Here is a 21,137-nt window from a genome sequence, read left to right on the forward strand (position 1 = left end):
GAGGATCAAACCCAGTGCCTTGTACATTCGAGGCAAGCGCTCTGCCACTGAGCCACAATCCCAGCCTGACATTTTATTTTTAATGTTTTTGCTTTCTAAGATTTTGCAGAAAATGAAAAAGTCACCGTTTTTTTCATAAACAAATAGCTTTATTGTAATCAGTACTAAGTTGCACCCTGTAAAATCATTAAGACAAGAGGTCACCATAGCTCTGTTGATGTACAGCTGTCTATTCACATAGGAAGTAAGCATCTCAGAATACTGAAAATTTGACAAAATGTTTTTCTAGTATTTTATGAGCAGGCTTTTTTTTCCCCCTAGGTGGTTTTGCATCATCTATAAGTTACAGTAGGAGGCTTTTGAAAATCAGATAATGCCATTTAAAATCACCATATTACCTTACCTTTCTGATGGATCTGGAGAAAATAATTGCCTACTTGCTGCTTAATAGCAAAACAAAACAGAAAGTGTAGAAAATACCGTGATTTTTCCTAATACTTATTATACAGATTTGGTTTCTCTTTTGTGTAGCAGAGTAAGGACTGCACCTCGGAGTCAAGACTTCTCGCCTTATCCAGTAGCTAACATTGTGAACTTTGCCAAGTAAATCTCTTTGGGCCTTGGTAGCTTATTTATCAGACCCAGGAAATTGAACCAAGTGCTCTCCAAGATCTCCAGTTCTAAAATGTTACAATTCTGTGTATAAGTTTAATGTGGTATAGGTTCTTCTGTGGTTTTATGTTTTGTATATTTACATCAGTTTCTTTTAATTTTAGATATGATGAATGGATTAAAGCAGATAAAATAGTAAGACCTGCTGATAAAAATGTGCCAAAGATAAAACATCGGAAGAAAATAAAGGTAAATGTGTTGATTTTGCTACACATGACTGGCTCTTAAAGAACTTTTCATCCAAAATGATGAGTTAAGTGTGTGCACTAATATTGTTCTTAGTTTTACACTCTCTTGAAATAGTGTGTTTTTTGTTTTTGTTTTGGTGCTGAGGATTGAACCCAGAGACACTCAACCCCTGAGCTATATCCCCAGCCCTTTTTTATGTTTTATTTAGAGACAAGAGTCTTGCTGAGTTGCTTAGGGTCGTTAAGTGTTGGTTTGTTTTCTGGGTTTGTTTTTTTTTTTTTTTTTTTTGGTACCAGGGATTGAACTCAGGGGTACTTGACCATTAAGTCACATCTCCAGCCCTGTGTTATATCTTATTTAGGGTCTCAGTTGCTTAGTGCCTCGAAATTGCTAAGGCTGCCTTTGAACTTGCAATTCTCCTGTCTCAGCCTCCCAAGCCACTGGGGTTACAGGCATGCACCCAGCTAAAATAGCATATTTATGAATGCTGTATTTTGTCAGCTTGTTGGAATGCATTTTTAGAAATAATGCTAAATGATTTTTGAGGCTTCATCAGTCCCAATGTTGTATAAAACCACCCAACCAGTTTCCACTTAACCTGCTTCAACACTTTTCTCTACTTCTGGTCCCCAGTTACCAGCCGTAAAGTAGTATGGCTGGGAAACATGGGTTAAACCTTGGGTAAACTGTTCTGTGGAAGAAAAGATTTTTGAAGGCAGAGGAGAGAGCCTAGTCTATCTGACAAGTCGTCTTTTTATCTTGTCTTTCTCTGACTGTAGGTAGTGGTTTAGAGTATATTCATAAGAGCCTCACATGTTGCATCAGTACCTCGGGTACCTACTAATGAGCTCACATGGAAAATTGTTATTACAGTTACATATGATAGAATTCTATTCTTTTAGACTAAATCTTTTTGAATGTTTGATGAGAAAGCAGACCTTTAGATTTTTAGAATTTTTAATGTTTTTTAATTCTTTGATATATTTGCTTTGGGAAGCTTAATAGTTCTTCTGAAATTCAGTCTTCATATTCAAAGTGAAGAGCTATTTACCTTCTTGCCAAATGTTATCCTATTGTCCCCAGATAGTGAAAAGCTTTTCCCTAAATTGGTTCTTCTTTACTTACTATGAATTAAGTCTGTGTTTTTAAATTTTTGGTATAGCTGTAACTCAGGACTTCTTAACCCCTTTATATTCTCACTCTTGGTCTTTACCATAAATTATATAAATAACACTGTGTTTAGCATTGTTTTTAGTTACTGGAAGAATATTTTTTTGTGGCACTCAAAAAAGCCAATGTCTTTATACAAAAAACAGAGCAACTGTTTGAGCAATATTTCTAAGGTGAAGGATAGGTTAGGGGTGCAATAAACAATGCTAGAATATTACATAGAAAATTTTTTTCTATAAATATTTGCCTCTATTCACTTCTTGATGACTCCTCAGGCATATTAAAATTCCTGATCATGGGGAAGAGCCTTGTGAATTTTTAAAAGGTTTTCTAGGTAATATTTTCCGATATTGTACAGAACTCCTTGGAATACCTGTTTAAACTCAGATTGCTTAGCCCCCATCCTCTGCATTTCTGATTCAGTAGATCTGAGATCAGATTTAGGAATTGGTGTTTCTAACAAGTTTCCGGAGAATGCTGTTGTTGGGCCAGGAGCCACACTGAAGAGTCACTACCCTAAAGGCACATCTATTATTAAATGTAGGGAATTAACTTCTTTTCTGCTCATATGAAATAATAAGCTATATACCATTCTTAGGAGAATTTAAAAATAATCACTCAAATATGGTAGTATAGCTAGATAACAGGACTTCTGAATTATTTATTGCTAACCCATACTTCTGAGTTTGCTAAATTATATTTTTTCTATGAGGCATTTTTAAAAATTTTCTTTTAGTTGTACGTGGACATATTACCTTTTATTTATTTGTATGTGGTGCTGAGGATTGAACCCAGTGTCTCACATGTGTTATACAAGTGTTCCACCTCTGAGCCTCAACTGTAGCCCTTTACGAGGCATTTTATAGCAAAATTTAAAAAATATTTTTCGGAAAATATGTAAGCCTCAGCTCATCTGTTTATAAGCAGAGAGTTTGAGAAAATTTCAAATTTTACCCGAAATTTCAATTTTTTTCAATGAAGTAAGAAAGTTTCCCTTGACTCGATCTTACAACTGATCATTTGTTTAGAGTTTTTCAAAGCTGTCATTTAAATGAAAATATGGAATATTGTCATTACCATCCCACACTTTATAATGAGAGTGTGAAATTTTAAAACAAACAGGTTAAAATTGTGTTTCTTTTTTTGTGCATGAATATTTAATTTGAACATACTGTGATTTTTAGTTTTAAAGGATTGGTAATATCAATTATTAGTATATTTATTTGTTGGTTTAAAATTCCTGTCTGATTACTGATTTGATTCCCAGTATTACATGGTAAATACAAAACGTTTTTGCTCATTCTATAGTATTTTGTTTAATAAGTTTTTAAAAACCTTGGCTTTTTGAAAGGGGGCTTTATATATTCTGTTGAATAGTTAACTAACAATATATCCTATAACTTTTAGTTAAAATGGTATTAACACTGTTATTTATAAATTCCTTATGATAATGTATGATCAACATTTTTTTTTTTTTTTGCTTTATGCAGAATAAATTAGATAAAGAAAAAGACAGAGATGAAAAATATTCTCCGAAAAACTGTAAACTTCGACGTTTGGCAAAACCACCATTTCAGACAAATCCATCTCCTGAAATGGTATCCAAACTGGATCTCACTGATGCCAAAAACTCTGATACAGCTCATATTAAATCCATAGAAATTACTTCCATCCTTAATGGACTTCAAGGTAAAAAAGCAGATATTTTATTGCATGCAAGTATTTGGTTTTAGTTTCTGTAAGTTAAATTATATAAAGACAATTCATTGTCATTAGTAGGTTGCTTTTTAGTGAGAATTTTGTTACCTCTTATGTTTGAAAAAAAATTGGTCATTGATTAAGACACCATGAAATTTTAGTTAAAATATAATATTCACCTTTCGTTTATTTCAGGAACTTTTTGTTGTTGTTGTTGCCATAAAGAACAGTGTATCTTAAACAATGTCAGACTGTAAAACTGTATCTTCAACAATATCAGATTGTAAAACTTTAATACCAAACTGTTTATCTTGATTACATCTGTTAAAGTTTCTTTTATGGTGGCATTATAGCTTAGTATAAAAGGCAGAATGAAGTAAAAAGTATCAAGTAACAAAAGCAGTAGGACTTTTGTTAAATTCACTTTGCAGGAAAGGAGGGACATCTGATCTTTGAACTAAGGCCTTAGAGAACTTATATTCCTAAAAACATTTTCACATTGCTCATGTTTTGAGACTGTTGATTTTTTTTTTAATTTTTGAATATAATAGAAATTGGTTTTTGACCCTTATTTTAGGTGAATATTTACATGAAACTATTTTTCTCTAAGACAAATGCTGTATAATATTGAAAGTTTGAGTTTTACAAGTTTTCTAATATATGTGATAGAATAATCTATGGAAAATATATGTAGAATTCGAAGGACTGTAATATTATGGATACTAATGTATCTCCACAGTCATGAGCAAATTGTATTTACTTAAAATCCCCAGAAGTACTTACCACTCTTGACTTGTGTGTGATTACCCACCCACCTACTTTCCTTCCTTCCTTCTCTCTCCCTGTCTCCCCTCTCCCCTCTCATTCTTCTCACTTTCTTTTTGTCAAGGGGGTACCAAGGATTGAACCCAGGGGCACTTAACCATTCAGACATCTCCAGCCCTTTTTAATTTTGAAACAGGGTCTCCTAAGTTGTTGAGGCTGACTTTTGATCTTGGAATCCTCCTGCCTTAGCCTCCCAAACCACTGGGATAACAGGCATGTGCCACCAGAGAGAATATTATTTAGATTTTTAAAAATTGAACAGAAGACATGAGCCTGTCTTTGTACAAAAGCTCCCTCAGAATGCTGTTTGAGTAGAGTTCTTTAAGTCATATCTGATTAGGAATTGGCTTCTTTTGAGAGTTACAGAAGCTTCTCCAGGGAATTCATTTGGATGAGGTCATAACAAGTTCTGGGTAACAGGTACTCACCACATTTAGAATGTCTGAAACAGTTTGAAATGGATGACTAGTAAATATGCTCTGTAGGAACAGAAGGATGCTCTGTGTTTTCTGAGAATAGGCTTCTTTTGATTGACCTCTAGCTTTCAGAAGTAAATGATGTCAGCTGATGTAGGTAGTACCACAATAAGACATGGAGGGAAAGTTGGAATTTCATTAGCATGTACTCAAAACAATATAAAGAATAAAAAGAAAGACTATACAAAGACTATACAATGGCTGTAGGCCCCTTAATAGACTATACATTGGCCCTCAGTATGACTGTCTTTAGAAATAACACTACACTAGTTTGAACTGGTTTCCTTTTACATCTGGTGAACAGCTATCTTCCCAGGAAAGATACATTCATTTTAGGGTGGGATGGACAGATGGGAGGGATCTCCCTTCAATGTAGTACTGGAAATTCCTTTCTTGATATCAGGCCTCCCTATTCAAACTCTTGTTTTGATATGGCACATTTTCTAGTAGCTCCTTAAAGATGAGTATAAGGGAAGGAAAGTACATTTTTTAGACACTGAAAGTATTTATTTACTTTTGCAAATGGCTTTATTCTATTTATGATTGAGTAGTTTAGTCTGTTTTCTCTAATATAAGAGAATGCTGTACTCTGGACAATTTATAAAGAAAAGAAAATTATTTTTCACAGTTGGAGTGGCTGAAGAGTCTATCACTGGTATCTGGTGAGGGCCTTCTTGCTGTGCTATATAATAGCATGGTGAGGGCATCATCACATGACGAGAGAGTTTTATGTAACAAAGCCACTCCTGTTGCGCAGCTAACTTAACCCTGTGACAGTGACATTAATCTGTTCATGAGGGGGTACCCTCATGGCCTAATCACCTCTTAATGGCCCCAACTCCCAACATTGTCATGGCAGCAATGAAACATGAGTTTATAGAACATTGAACTGCATCAGCTAGCATTGTTCAGTTGTTCGTCTGTTTTTTCTTTTAGTATCATTTCTGTTAAGTCCTCTGCTCTTCCAATTCCTGATTCTTTGTGACTTGTTTTATTATCGTTTCATTTTTTGTTTTTATACTGGAATTGAGCTCAGGGACACTCTACCACTGAGTTACACTCCCAACCCTTGTTATTTTTTGTTTTGAGATAAGATCTTGCTGCAGTTGCCTAAGCTGGCCTCCCCCCATTGCAGTCCTCCTGCCTCAATCTCCCTCCCCTGCCCCAAAGAATTTGTTTTTAATGTCCTCAAATTCCATAATGAGATACACCTTGTGTAAATGTATTTTCTGCACCTGTGGTGTGTACTCTGTCATTCTAGGAGCTTGCATTTGTGTTTCAGACAGTTTTCTTGAGTGATTTTGTTGATTATTTCTTCCACTTTTTTGTCCAGTTAGTTCAGTATTATACCTTGTACAGTATACCCAGTATATTTTTAAGTTTGGAGGGGTCTTTTAATTATTTTTTTAAATTTTCCATTAATTTTTATTAAATTTCTGTACTTTTCTGATTCTTTTATTGACTACAATTTAACATTATGCTATTTGACTGCTTTAATGCTTAATGTCTTAAATTTTTTAAATTAAACTTGCTTCTTATTTATTTATTTATTTATTAGTATCAGAGATTGAACCCAGGGGTGCTTTACCACATGAGCTACATTCCCAGCTTTTTAAAAAAATTTTTGAGATAGGGTCTCATTAATTTGCTGAGGCTGGCTTTGAACTTGCAGTTCTCTTGCTTCAGCTTTCTGAGTTGCTGGCATTATTTTATTTTTTTAAGAGTTCTATTTCCTGCATGTTTTTGTACCATGTTCTGCTCATGTACAATTAGCTTTATTGAGTTCTAATTTGCATAAAATCAAATTTACAACTTCTGTATTTATAATTTGATGAGTTTGGCAAGAGAGATCCAGTGGTGTGAGTAACACGATGATCATGATATAATAGACCATTTCCATTTGGGGTGAGTGTTTTCACCTTTTGGAAAGAATTTCTTCACCTATGAAGTGGGGATAAAAGCTGCAGGGACTGTAAACCTAGGAGCTGTTACATTAAGTGCCTGGCACTTAGAAGACATTGCTTATGTTCACATTCTCATCATGTTTTTTCTCCCTCTTGTTTTTTAGCTTCTGAAAGTTCTGCTGAAGACAGTGAACAGGAAGATGAAGGAGGTGCCCAGGACCTAGATAATAATGGCAAAGAAGAATCAAAGATGGATCATTTGACACATACCAGAAATGAACTTATTTCAAAAGAGGAACAGAATAGTTTGTCTTTGCTGGAAGAAAGCAAAGTCCATGCAGATTTGGTAATGTCCAAACCAGTATCTAAGTCTCCAGAAAGATTAAGAAAAGACATAGAAGGAATATCAGAAGATACTGATTATGAAGAAGAAGATGAAGTCACAAAAAAGAGAAAGGATGTCAAGAAGGACATAACTGACAAATCTTCAAAGTCACAAATAAAACGTGGGAAAAGGAGGTATTGCAATACAGAGGATTGTTTAAAAACAGGATCACCTGGTAAAAAGGAAGAGAGGGCCAAAAGCAAAGAATCACTTTGCATAGAAAACAGCAGCAACAGCTCTTCAGATGAAGATGATGAAGAAAAATCGAAAGCAAAGATGACACCAACGAAGAAATACAATGGTTTGGAGGAAAAAAGAAAATCTCTGCGGACAACTGGTTTCTATTCAGGATTTTCAGAAGTAGCAGAAAAAAGAATAAAACTTTTAAATAACTCTGATGAAAGACTTCAGAATAGCAGGGCTAAAGATCGGAAAGATGTCTGGTCAAGTATTCAGGGACAGTGGCCTAAAAAAACACTGAAGGAGCTTTTTTCAGACTCTGATACTGAAGCTGCAGCGTCCCCACCCCATCCTGCCCCAGAAGAGGGGGCAGCAGAGGAGTCACTGCAGATTGTGGCTGAAGAGGAGAGTTGTTTACCTGGTGTAGAGCTAGAAAAACCACCGACAGTCAGAGTCGATAGCAAGCCCATTGAAGAAAAAGCAGTAGAAGTCAGTGACAGAAAAGCAGAATTTCCAAGTAGTGGCAGTAACTCAGTGCTCAATACTCCTCCTACTACACCAGAATCGCCTTCATCAGTCACTGTTACAGAAGCCAGTCAGCAGCAGTCTTCTGTTACAGTGTCCGAGCCCCTGGCTCCAAATCAAGAAGAGGTTCGAAGTATCAAGAGTGAAACTGACAGCACAGTTGAGGTGGAGAGTGTCGGGGGAGAGCTGCAAGACCTCCATTCTGAAGGGAACAGCTCACCTGCAGGCTTTGATGCCAGTGTGAGCTCCAGCAGTAGTAATCAGCCAGAACCAGAACATACTGGAAAAGGTGAGGAAGAAAAAGCATGTGTTGACTTTAGGATCTTCCCACCTACAGTTTTAATGCTTTCACAGTATCTCTCCTTATATTGTGACATTTAAGTGCCATACTTGTGTGAACCCAATAAAATAAAAAATTTGGAATATAATTTGAAAATAATGATGATTGAATACATTTAAGAGCTTGAGGTTTTAATGTCCTTTGCCTTAACCATCCATGACATATCAAGGGAACGGAACACATTCGAGAAATTAGACCTAGGCCCAAAGCCAAGCCTGTTTGAAAATTTGTTATACTGTTTTACTGTATGGCATGAGCACCTTAAATAGATTTCTGTGACATTGTTTTTGCATTTGTAATGTGCAGTTTTTCACATATATTTTGATTTATTGATAGACCCTCCATCCTTAACTAAATACTGTATGTAGGGGTTTGGAACAACCAACTGTCCAGGCACTTGCTATCTGCAAACAACCATGTCAAACTGATTTTCAAGCCTAACTAACTTAGGAAAGTTTGTAAAGGAATTTGATGCTTCCTTAGATGCATAGCCCCCAAATTGAAGGACCAATGTTTTTGTTAATAACCTAAAGTAATACTTTTTTTATTTTTTTTTCAGAAGTGGAAATTCAAATTAGTACTTTGTATATATATTAATGTCTACTGATGTTGCCATACCTATATTCTGTCATCATTTTTCCTATAAACTAGTTTGTTCAGGTGTATTAAAGTACATTTTAAACTGAGCCTTGGCTTTGAAACACACATTTTCTCTTGTGAAGTTAGAGCACCAGAGGGTATATGTTTCATATAACATGTCAGATTTTAGTGTGCTTGCTTTAGGTTTTTAGTCTAGATCAGATTGTCTAATTAAAAATTTCTCACAAATCTTTTCTTAAAACATGTCTTTTTAAAATTTTTTGAAGTAAATAAGTAAAAAAAATATAGTTGCAATTGGGATGTTCAAGTACAGCTACTGCAATTGCATTTATGTGCCGTGCTGTCTTGGAAGCTGTATAATCCAAGCAGAAGGCTAGATGGGCTTTCAGCAGTAATGTTGCAATGCTAGTTCTACAGAGCTTGCATCCTTACCATATTCCTCATACCTTAAAAGAGATTAAAATTAGCCCAGAATAATTAGAATATCATGTCTGCAGACAGACTAAATCATCTCTGCCCATTTGAACCTGTGTGTGTGTGTGTGTGCGCACACACCCCCACAGAGTTGGGAATCATGTGTTTATTAACCAGTGCCCTAAGCACCAAGTTTTTCAAATAAGTTGGTAAAAACAAGTGTGAATTTCTTCCAGAATTTATCTCATTAATATCATTGTATTTATTTTCAAATTATATTAATTCATTAACATTTTAAGCTGTTTAAATTATTTAAAAATTATATTAATTCATTAACATTTTAAGCTGTTTAAATCTTAATATTTTGGTTTTTATTAAATCGTAAGTTCAGGTTTTCAGTATGTATCCATTTTTAAATTACTAGACTCATAAATTCATCATTTTTGAATTACTAGACTACTCAGAACTATTTTCAGTTTATATGTAAGTTTTTTTGCTTTCCAAAACCACTTTAACTTATGCATAAGAATTCATCTTCATTAATGACAGTATATCAAAAATTGATAGTGATTTCTGTGATAATTTATAAATCTCATAGAGAATATGTAGTTTGAAATTATTTTCTAAAATGTAAAATTATTAAATACCTAGGGAATGTTTGATTTATTTTGTGTTACTTAATTTATTTCCTGTCATAGCCTGTACGGGTCAGAAAAGAGTGAAAGACGCTCAGGGAGGAGGCAGTTCATCAAAAAAGCAGAAAAGAAGCCATAAAGCAACAGTGGTAAACAACAAAAAGAAGGGAAAAGGCAGTAAGTGTGAAACCTCTAATTTTTAAAATACAACAATAATAGCTGATGTATTTTTTCCTCCCATTAAGAAAAGGATATTCAGGATATGGAATAGTTCAACATTTTGATTTTGTTTCCATCCTCAAAAAAGTTAATTATAGAAGTTTTCTGATCCTAGCTATATTCTACAATTAAACAATGTTGGTATTATTCAGCCTTGGTATTGACTGCTGGTGAATGATCACATAATTCTTTTTTTTTTTTTTTAAGAGAGAGAGAGGGAGGAGAGAAAGAATTTTAATATTTATTTTTTAGTTTTCGGCGGACACAACATCTTTGTTTGTATGTGGTGCTGAGGATCGAACCCAGGCTGCACGCATGCCAGGCGAGCGCGCTACCGCTTGAGCCACATCCCCAGTCCACATAATTCTTTTGAAAATGTAGCCAGCATAATGTAAATACCAATATCTTTGTTAGCTTTATGTTTCACAGTTCTTTCCACTTGATTGTATATGTCTCATATTATGAAATACTTCAATCATATATAATTTTATTACAGTGAAATAAATTAGTAATTCTTCAAGGAAATATCAGCATTCAAGTAAACAATCAAGATAGCTTCAGAGGTATAATTCCCACAATTTCAGGCTATGACTCATATCTTGAGCACTCCAAACCATGTGACCTGAGAGCAGCTACAAATAATACTTTGGCTGAGTATGTTCCAGCTTAAGACATTAGTAATGACTCTTTCCATCAACTTGCCCAGAACATAATACTGTATTTCTTCTGAGGGCTGCACATTTGATCTCTCTTTTTTTTTGTAGACAACATAAGAAGCAGAAAATATGTAAAGAATTTTTTTTCAGGTGCCCCACATTGACCTCCTGCTGCTCTTCCAGGAGACTCCTGCCACCTCCACTGCCTGACCTTTGCTAGCAGCCGGCTTGGCTGCACTTCAGTGCAGAAAAGGGTTATTCGGCCAGCTCCCCGAGGTTCTGCTGAGCCCATATGACTTCCAGGCGGTGAATATGGCATCCCTTGGGGCCCCGGGCGGCTGTGCTCAGCAAGGCCACGAAAGGCAGGCTGAGGCAGGCCACTGCATAGAGTGGGGCCAACCCTTGGGCAGCTTAGCTAGGAGTTTCCAGGGGTTCCAGAGCAGCAGTGGGGGCTGGGCCTGGAGGGGATTTGTACAAGATATGTGTAAAAGAGTGGTAGAGTTTCTTTATTCCCAAACACCACAAAGGGAAGAGTTGCTTTATACCTTTGTTATTTGGAATACTTTTGAGACTTTGAGAGACTGTTTTTTGGTTTGTTTTGGGTTTTCCTTTTATTTTCTGGTTGCTTTTAATGAAGAATCAATAAGCACATGACAGGTCACAAATTATTTGGTGTATCTGAAAGGATGTAATTGCTTATTTTTCTTACCCTGTGATGTTTTTGTCTTCAAGACTTTGCCATTTGAATGATATTTTCTAAGAGTGCCCATCTTTAATGAGTAAACATATATCTTTACAAAGATATAACCATTAATTGTATTCTCCCATTTTATTTACTGGGCTTCTGCATGGTAAATCCAAATGAGTTGTCCATTCTCTGAGGATAATTTAGTAAATTAACTCTGATGGAATCTCAAAATAATACCTTTTATCCAGAAAAAGGTAATTTATAGCAGTACTAATTCTGCCACCTATTCACCTGGTAAGCTGTCATGGTTATATATTTCCATTTTATTACTGAAACTTCACTAACAAAGGCAGATGTGACATGATTATCACACAGACTTCTGCATTCTTCATGAAGTATGGAGTATATCTAGCAGGGGAGACTGATGGGTTTATTGTAGCCAATAAGCTGTAACATAGCAGGTACTTAAGAAGAAATTTATTATACATGTCAAAATTTAAGTTTTTTCCCCAAGGAATTGTTTATTGAATATTATGATTATGCTTCATTATTTGCTTGTGGCCCAAGTGTTAACGTGCACACAACCTGAATTTATTGAAATGAATTTCTACAGTGAGTTAGTTTAAAAGATGGTACATTCTACTTTATGTATTAATATGATAGAATAAAAAAAATTCCAATGATTACTGACTATTTAACAGTCTACTTAGTAAAATAAAAGGTTATTACGACTTTTTAAAACCTAGTATTGGCAGTTCAGGTAAGAAGAGTTTTTTTTTTTTTTTTTTCTTAATTAAGATACTTCTGCATTTGCATGTGATTTTCTAGGTTTTATAGGCAGGTTGTTTACTGTAGTGGTAAATTAAAATGGTTAACTTTGGTAGCTACTAAAATCTGGGCCAAAATACATTGTTACATTTTTGTTTGTTTGTTTGTTAATTCTTTTCTTTTTCTTTCAGCAAACAGTAGTGATAGTGAAGAACTTTCAGCTGGTGAAAGTGTAACTAAGACTCAGCCAGTCAAGTCAGCCTCCACTGGAATGAAGTCTCACAGTACCAAATCTCCTGCAAGAATGCAGTCTCCTGGAAAATGTGGAAAGAATGGAGATAAGGACCCTGATCTCAAGGAGCCTAGTAATCGATTACCCAAAGTTTACAAGTGGAGTTTTCAGATGTGTAAGTGATGTGCATTAAAAATTGATCAGCAGAAACTTTATTTTAGTAACTTTTTCTCCAGATTTTTTATTAGTGCAGTATAGTGGTACATATTGATGGGATTTGTTGTTATATATTTGTACATGCACACATTATAACAATATAATTTGACCAACATCTCTTCCCAGCACTTGTTCCCTCCTCCCTCTCCCCCCCATCCCCTTGTCCCTTTCCTCTCTTTCCATCTCTTTGATTTCCACGAGATCCACCCTCACCTTTCTTTTCCCTTTTCCTTTCAAGCTTCTCCATATGAGCATACATTCATCCCTTTACCTCTGTGTTTGACTTATTTCATTTAACATAATGGTCTCTAGTTTTATCCATCTTCCTGTAAACGACATATTTCATTCTTTTTGTGGGTGAATAAAACTCTATTATGTATGTGTATGTGTATATGTAGGTATATATCTCCTAGTAACTGTTGATGCAAATACTAAAAAGGAATCTACCAAACCTGAGAGGAATTTTAATCAATAGACCTTACTTGGATCATGATTTGAATACACAAATTGGTAAAAGAAAAATTTTAAGGGAGTCAAGGACAGTGTCAACGCTTGAGTTGATATATCTGATACGATATTGGGAATATGCTTTTAAACAATAAGGTGTTGGGATAGGGATACAGATAAGACACATAAATTGAAAAATTACTAAAGCTGGGTAAGGATACTTCTCTCTATACTCATATATGTAAGAAATTGCCAGAATAATTATATAATTTTCCTTGTACAGGGGATTGAATTCAGGGGTGCTTTACCACTGAGCTACACCCCAGTGCTTTGTATTTTTATTCATTTACTTTTTGAGGTAGGGTCTCTCACCAAGTTATCTTAGGCAAACAAGCCTTGAACTTTCAACTCTTCTGTCTCTGCCACCCCAAATTGCTGTGATTGCAGGCTTGCACCAGTGCCCCTGGCTGAAATTTCTTTAAAAAACAACAACAACAAAAAAAAACAGGCTACAGCAGAGTTTCTCACATGGGCAGATACCTCAAGTATTCATAGGACATTTTTGTCCTAAGAGTTTTAGGTCTTTTAAATTTTTCTTTCCAATTTAAAAGTTATACACATTTTAATAAAATCTCTTTAAAATTATAAAGGTAAAAGAGAATCTGGGGGGAGGGTATGAGGAATGAAATTCAGGGGCATTCAACCACTGAGCCACATCCCCAGCCCTATTTTTTTTTCTTTGTATTTTTTTTTTTTTTTTTTTTTAAGAGACAGGATCTCACTGAGTTTACTTAGCAAGCCTTACCATTCTTGAGGCTGGTGCTAAACTTGTGATCCTCCTGCCTCAGCCTCCTGATTCACTGGGATTATAAATGTGCACCACTGCAAAAAAGAAAAACTTGTCCATACTTCTGTCACTCAGAAATATATACAGTGTTAACATTTGGGTGTGTTTCCCATCTTATTTCTACATATGATTTTTAAAAATCATACACGATAGTGCTACTGTTCGTATGACTAGGGATTTTAGCACACTAGGGTTATAAGGTCTTTAATTCTGTACATATTCATTCATTCAACAGATCTTGTGTTTTTGCATAAGGTTTTATTCTAAAATAGAGAAAGAATCTCAGGAGACAAAATATTTAGAAGTCTGTTTGTTCATTTTATCTACTTCCGCCTTATTCTACAACCACACGCTATGTTCTCTTTTTTGTATCAATTTTTTTCCCCAAAATGCATATTAATAGAAGTTTTATAAATTGACAGCGGATCTAGAAAATATGACAAGTGCTGAACGCATTACAATTCTTCAAGAAAAACTGCAAGAAATCAGAAAACATTATCTGTCCTTAAAATCTGAAGTAGCTTCCATTGATCGGAGGAGAAAGCGTTTAAAGAAGAAAGAGAGAGAAAGTAAGTATTTCATTAGATAATTTATATTATAAAATTAAGTTTACTCCAAATCATTTTTTAAATATTTTCTGTTTATCTATTTTATTTATTATAAAGTGGACATAATACTTTTATTTTTATGTGGTGCTGAGGATTGAATCCAGTGCCTCATGCATGCTAGGCGTGCGCTCTACCTCTGAGCCACAATCCCAACCCCTCCAAATCATTTAATATGCACAAAGTAATTATAAAAATCTGAATGTAATAAGATTTAATATTTCACTTGTACTTTTGATATAAACATTGTCACACAATGAATATTTCATAGCAAGCAAGAAAAGTAGCAGCTAAAATGTAAGTAGTTGATTTGCAAAGTGAAAGTGAATATTTTTAGCCTACTTAAACCAGCTTACTGCTCTGTAGTTAATGTGGGTTTATGTCATCTGTGGAATGGAGAACTTTTTATCCAAAATCATACTTTCACTTTCACAGAGCTCACAATCTACCCCTAAAAGGTGAATAAAATAATTTTAGTTAATGAAAAGCACTATGAAGAAAAATTGAGGGATATTTAGGTAGTAGTGACTGAATGGGTTACTCTATTTAAAAATGTATTTTTAATAGATAATATTCTTTCTTCTTTAACAGGGTATAGTATGATGTTTCATATTCACACATTGTGTAGTAATAAATTCAGGATATTTATGTATTATATATCAAACATTCATCATTTCTTTATTGAGAACATTCAAATCCTATCTTCTAGCTGTTTTGAATGTTATAACACACTTTTGCTGACTAATGACCCTTCTGTATATTATAGTACACCAAAAATGTATTCCTGTCTGGCTGATATAGTAACCATTAACTAAACTCTCTCCATGTCTCCTCCTTCTTTACTCTCCCCAGCCTATGGTAACTACTGTTTTATTTTTTGAAACCAGCTTGTTTAGATTTCACGTGTAAGTGAAATCATGTGAAATAGAAGTACAGATCTTTTCTACAGACTTATTTTTATATTCTTTGGATATGTACTCAGTAGTGGGATTGTTGGACCATTTGGTATTTATATATTTAATTTTTGAGGAAATTACATTCTGTTTTCCATCAGGAGTGTACTAATTGACCTTCCTACCAATAGTATATTAGATAATTTCCTTTACTGGGTGGGATACTTTAGTTAAAGATGGTTGGGATATTTTTACTGAGATGTTAGTGACTAGAGAAAGTGAAATAAATTAAAATCTGGGAAAGAGTTTTCTTGGGCTCCAATTTCAACAACAACAACATAGACTGGGCGACTTAACATTAGAAAGTATTTTCTCATAATTCTGTAGGCTAAAGGTCCAAGATCATGGTTCCAGTATGGTCCATGTCCTTCCCCCAGCCCCCCATGCTTTCTGGATGCTGGCTGCCTTCTTGCCATGTCTTCACATGGCTTCTGTGTCTGTAGGTATCCTTTCTCCTTTTTATATAGACACCAGTGTTGTCATTCTAGGGACCCACACTTACTATGTTAATCACCTCCATATCTACAAATAACAGTCACATTGACAATTAGGGATACAAAATAGTGTTTTGGAAATACACAATCGAGTTCATAATGAAAGTCCTGGACTGAGAGAAAAACAGGCCCTTAATACAGCATTTCTCAAATGTGGCACTATTGACATTTAAAAAAATATTTTTTTTTAGTTGTAGATGGACACTTCTTTATTTTATTTATTTATTTTTATGTGGTACTGAGGATTGAACCCAGTGCTTCTCACATTTGAGGCAAGCACTCTACCACTAAGCCACAACCCCAGCCCACTATTGACATTTTGAGCCAGATAACTTTTTGCTAAGTGTGTCATAGTGTGTTGAGAGCAGCATCCCTGGCCTCTATTAGATGCCAGTAGCACTTCACAGTGGTGAGAACCAAGAATGTCTCCAGATGTTACCAAATGTCCTCAGGATGGTGGGAGATGGGTAAAATTACCCCAGGTTAAGAATCAGCACTCTGAGGTGAGAATGGTAAAAATATCAGCCAGGAAAGCGGAGGGCAAATCGTGTGGGGCCATGCAGGTCACAATGAGGAAATAAGATTTTATTCTAAGTGAAATGAACAGTTCCTGAAAAGTTCAGGAAGCGAAATTGAATGATATCTTTGAAGGTTTATTGTCTGCTGGGTGGAGAGTAAAGTGTGCGGGGGGGGGGGGGGGCGCGGGGGGGGGCAACAGTGAAAGCAGTGTTGGTAAGGGGACCCCATTGCTATAGTTGACGTAGGAGTTGATGGTGATTTGACCCAGGATGACTGCAATGCAGATGGAGGTAGATTAATTTTGAGTTAACAGCAATGCTAATGTATTGAATTTGGTGGGTAAAGGAGAGGAATTGAAGATAATTTTAGTTTTTTGACTAAAACAGCTGTGGACACGTTGTCATTTGTAAATGGTGTAGCTCTAGAAAAGACAAGACATGGATTGCGGAGCAGAACAAGGTTCACATACTGTTTTATCCATGGTGAATTCTAATTCTATTAGATATCAAGGTGGAAATGTCAAATAGATCCTCCTGCCTCTCAGCTTCCCCAGTTGCAAGGATTACAGGCATGTGCCACCACACCCAGCTAAAGCACTTTCATTTGTATTTTCCTTTTTCTTTAAATGAGGTTATTTTTTTTTTCCCTTTGACTTTTCTTATCTGGTTTCATGGTACTCTAAACTCTTTCCACCTTAATTTTAGTTTGTTTTGATTTGTGGGGTGGGTGAACATCTGAGTTATAAGAGTATTTGAAAAGAAATTAAATGTTAATGTATAGAAAGATTATAGGAGCATTCAGTTAAAGGAAGGGGATTTTAATGTTTTATGTGTTTGATGTCATGTAATCATTTTTTAAATGATTAAAAATAAGGTATAGTAATCATTCCAATTGTTTAAATGATTTCACTAGAACACCTCACTCTTCGGTAACCAAAGCCTTTCTAATAGGAATTTTCTATGTCATAAGACATCAATCCAGAAATAGTTCCTTCACAGCAGTATTCTGTAAGTCTGGTCAATCACAAATACTCTGTAATGAGAGACTATGATATTTAGATGTGTTCTCTGAGGACTTAGCATTAAAAGTAAATTTCTAAGTACAAGTGAAAAAAAAAGTAGAAAAGTGATTGTCATGACTAACCAATAAAATGCAAATCAAGTAAGGTATCACTCTTTGCTGGGGGTGGGGGGATAACCCCAAAACCCTATGTATATCTAAAATCAATATTAGGGGAAAAAAATAGTGAGATTCACATGTTTATGCATTGCTGAAAGCTTTTACATAGTTAGCTTGTAAACTTTTTGTCAGATATATCTGAATAACTTGATAATTCCAGTTCTAAGTATAGATCTCTAGGTCAAATATGTAGCCACAAAATTTATTATACTGATATTTAAAACAGCAGATGGAAATTGTTAAATTTCATCCAGTTGATGAAAATAGATTTAAAATTTTATGATGCTCAAAATATTCATTACATTTTTTGTTAACAGCAAAAGACTAGAATTTAAATGTTGTGATTCATAGATACAGTTGATTACTACTTTGAAAAGGAAAAAGAGCTGTATATACCAATGTGGAATAATCTAAAATGTAGTTTTTCAAAAAGTCAGATACTATACAGTTTCCACTTGTGTTCAAAAGTTATATCTCCAGATTTTAAATTTGTGTATCATTTCTTAAAATTCTAGATCAAATTTCTCTAGAACAAAGGTTATAGATGTTTTCTATACACACCACAGTAAATATTTTAGGCTATGAAGTCTACAAAGTCCCTCTAAATCTACTCAGCTCTGCAGTTGGAGGTTTAAAATCTCCCACAGATGATGTGTACACAAATTGGAACACGATGTTCCAAAGCAATTTTCTTTTAAAAATTAGGCCTTGGGCTGGGCACCATGGTGCACATCTGTAATTGCAGCTGCTCAGGAGACTGAGGCAGGAAGCCAGCCTCAGCAACTCGGTAAGGACCTAAGCAATTTAGGGAGACAGAGCTCAAAATAAAAAGTAAAGTAAAAAAATTGAAATGGCAGGGGATGAGGCTGTTGCCCCTTTGGGTTCAGTCCCCAGGACCAAAACATACTATACACTCAACGACCTTGGAACAGTAACTTTCCAGCCTTTCTTCAGTTTTTAAAGAATATGAAGTAGCTGGTAAAAGTGGGGTATAGAATTTCAGGGATTAGGAAGGCCTTGTTTGAGAGGAAGATTTGGTTTTCCAGCTTCTTCCTCTGTGCTAAATATATATATTTTTCTTTTAATCTGGGCATATTATTTTTTAAAAAAATCTTCCTTTTCAAACACTAATTTATAACAATGAGTGAACTTCTCTGAGGAAAATAATTGTGTTATTTGCCTTGTAAAACAAGTGAAGAATGCAATTGTTGAACTATGGACCTCCCCCCAGCAACTTACCCTCCCATTCTTAGCACTGTATAAGTTTATGAGAAAACTCTAAATGCAGAACGAATGGAGGCTTGAAGAGGGAAGAAAAGATTTTGGGAGTATAACACAGACTTTTCCCATTGGATTCAAAGCTCTCTGAGGCATTTATTGCAGAAAGTGTTTCCTGTAGTTTGTTTCCATGTCTTATAGACCAGGCAGGCACCCAGTCCCTCCCTCCATCCCCTTGAGACATGCAGATCTGTCCTCTTTCATTATGTCTGTATTTGGGCACTGTCAGGATTCTGGAGACACACTGACTTCTTCCTTATCATAGTGGTGGTAGTGAGAACTGATTTATCTTTTAAGCTAACAGTTTTGAAGAGTACAACAGAATTTAGTTCAGAGGATTAATGTTTTTTCCTGTTGTTAGACATAATTTACTAAGTCATTGGTCTCCCTTTTCCTTAGGTGCTGCTACGTCCTCTTCCTCCTCTTCCCCTTCATCCAGTTCCATAACAGCTGCTGTAATGTTAACGTTGGCTGAACCATCAATGTCCAGTGCATCACAAAATGGAATGTCAGTTGAGTGCAGGTGACAGCAGGACTTGCTAAAGCACTTTGCACTTAATGGCTGTTGAGGGCCACGTCTTTTTTTATACTGCACAGTGGCACACACACAAAAAAAAAATCAGACAAGCACTATTTTGTATTTAAAAATTGTTTCTTGACAAGCTGACTTGGCACTTAAGTGCACTTTTTTATGAAGAAAAAGTACAATGAACTGCTTTTCCTCAAGCAATAATTGTTTCCAACTTGTCTGGGAATTGCGTGTCTGGTAACTTGAAGGCCTTCCACTGTGGCAAATGAAGGCTTTTCACTGCCTGTAGAGACAATACAGTAAGCATAGTTAAGGGGTGGGCCAGAACATGTAAGATAACTTACTGTATATGTATTCCCTCGTATTTTGTTAAAGCTGGAACATTTGATATTTTTCCATTTATTTATGAAAAATATGAACCTATTTTCATTTGTACAAGCTAATTGTTTTTTAAAGCAAGTCACCTTTGGGTGGCTTTAATTGTATAAGTCAAGCACATGTAATAAATTCAAAACCTGCAGTTAACAGGATATTAGACATCAGTCCTGGTAACCAAATATTGAAGATTCTCCTTAAAAAAGACTGAACATGTTTACAGGTTTGAATTTGGCTAAAAGGTCTTGCAGTGGCTTTTCATGCCCCTTCAAATTGGAATGGAACTACTGTACTTTGCCATTTTTCTATAAATCAGTATTTTTTTTTAATTTTGATATAATACATTGTGTGAAAAAAGAAAATGGCTAATAAACTGTATTAAATCTTAAACAATGTATAAAGATTGTAATTAGCCAGTTCAAAGTGTATATTTATTCATAATGAATTATAACAGTTATATTTTTGTGTTTTCTTGTAAATGTTTCTTTTCCCTTAAATACAGATAATTCATTTGTATTGCTTATTTTATTATGAGCTACAACAAAGGACTTCAGGAACAAACTGTGTTAGTATGGTTCAAGGTTTGTATGAACTGTCTTGAGAAAGATGGTTGTTATTTTAAGTATAAATAGCTAATTGGGGTGATAGGCCTTTAAAATTAAATGCCTTGTATAAAATCCAAAATGAACGCAAAATTGTTTTCACTTGTATTGACTTTATGTTGTATGATTCCAGTCTCTGTTCTGTTTGGCACTTGTATTTAATTCTTCACCTTTGTAAGACATTTGTATATTAAGGATGTGTTCATTGAAGCTATTTAATACCTGGCACTGTTAATACACAGTACTTTGCTGTACAGACTGTTTTACTGTTTTAATTGTAGTTCTGTGTACTTTTTTTGAATGGGGCTGGCATGTTTTGTTTTCTGGCAATACGACGTGAGAATTTCAAAGCATTTTGTTGTAGATGCTAACGTGTCAGAATCCTTTACATTCAACTTTTCTAAGAAAAGCATTTTCAGTCTTGTAGTGTGTGCTTATAGTAACTAATTTTGTTGAAAATGGTTTCAAGTTACTCAGATTTGTACAGGACTGTAAAGATTTGTTGACAGCAAAATGT

General features: G+C 35.0%; 1 protein-coding gene across 4 annotated transcripts in view; it reads left to right on the forward strand.

Moving 5' to 3' along the window:
- ARID4B (AT-rich interaction domain 4B) overlaps positions 1–19,718 on the forward strand; it is a 143,920-nt gene extending 124,202 nt beyond the window's left edge. For 3 of the 4 annotated variants that reach the window (XM_081297193.1, XM_081297194.1, XM_081297195.1), the window contains 7 exons: positions 777–861; positions 3,522–3,720; positions 7,099–8,313; positions 10,077–10,190; positions 12,536–12,751; positions 14,509–14,655; positions 19,514–19,718. In XM_081297193.1, the coding sequence (XP_081153319.1) occupies positions 777–861; positions 3,522–3,720; positions 7,099–8,313; positions 10,077–10,190; positions 12,536–12,751; positions 14,509–14,655; positions 19,514–19,641 (2,104 nt within the window). In that variant the 3' untranslated portion in view covers positions 19,642–19,718. The other variant, XM_081297196.1, reaches the window with a different exon arrangement.
- Positions 19,719–21,137: the final 1,419 nt, after the last annotated feature.

This window comes from Spermophilus citellus, assembly GCF_964194105.1.
Source record: "Spermophilus citellus genome assembly, chromosome: 6".
Lineage (NCBI taxonomy): Eukaryota > Metazoa > Chordata > Mammalia > Rodentia > Sciuridae > Spermophilus > Spermophilus citellus.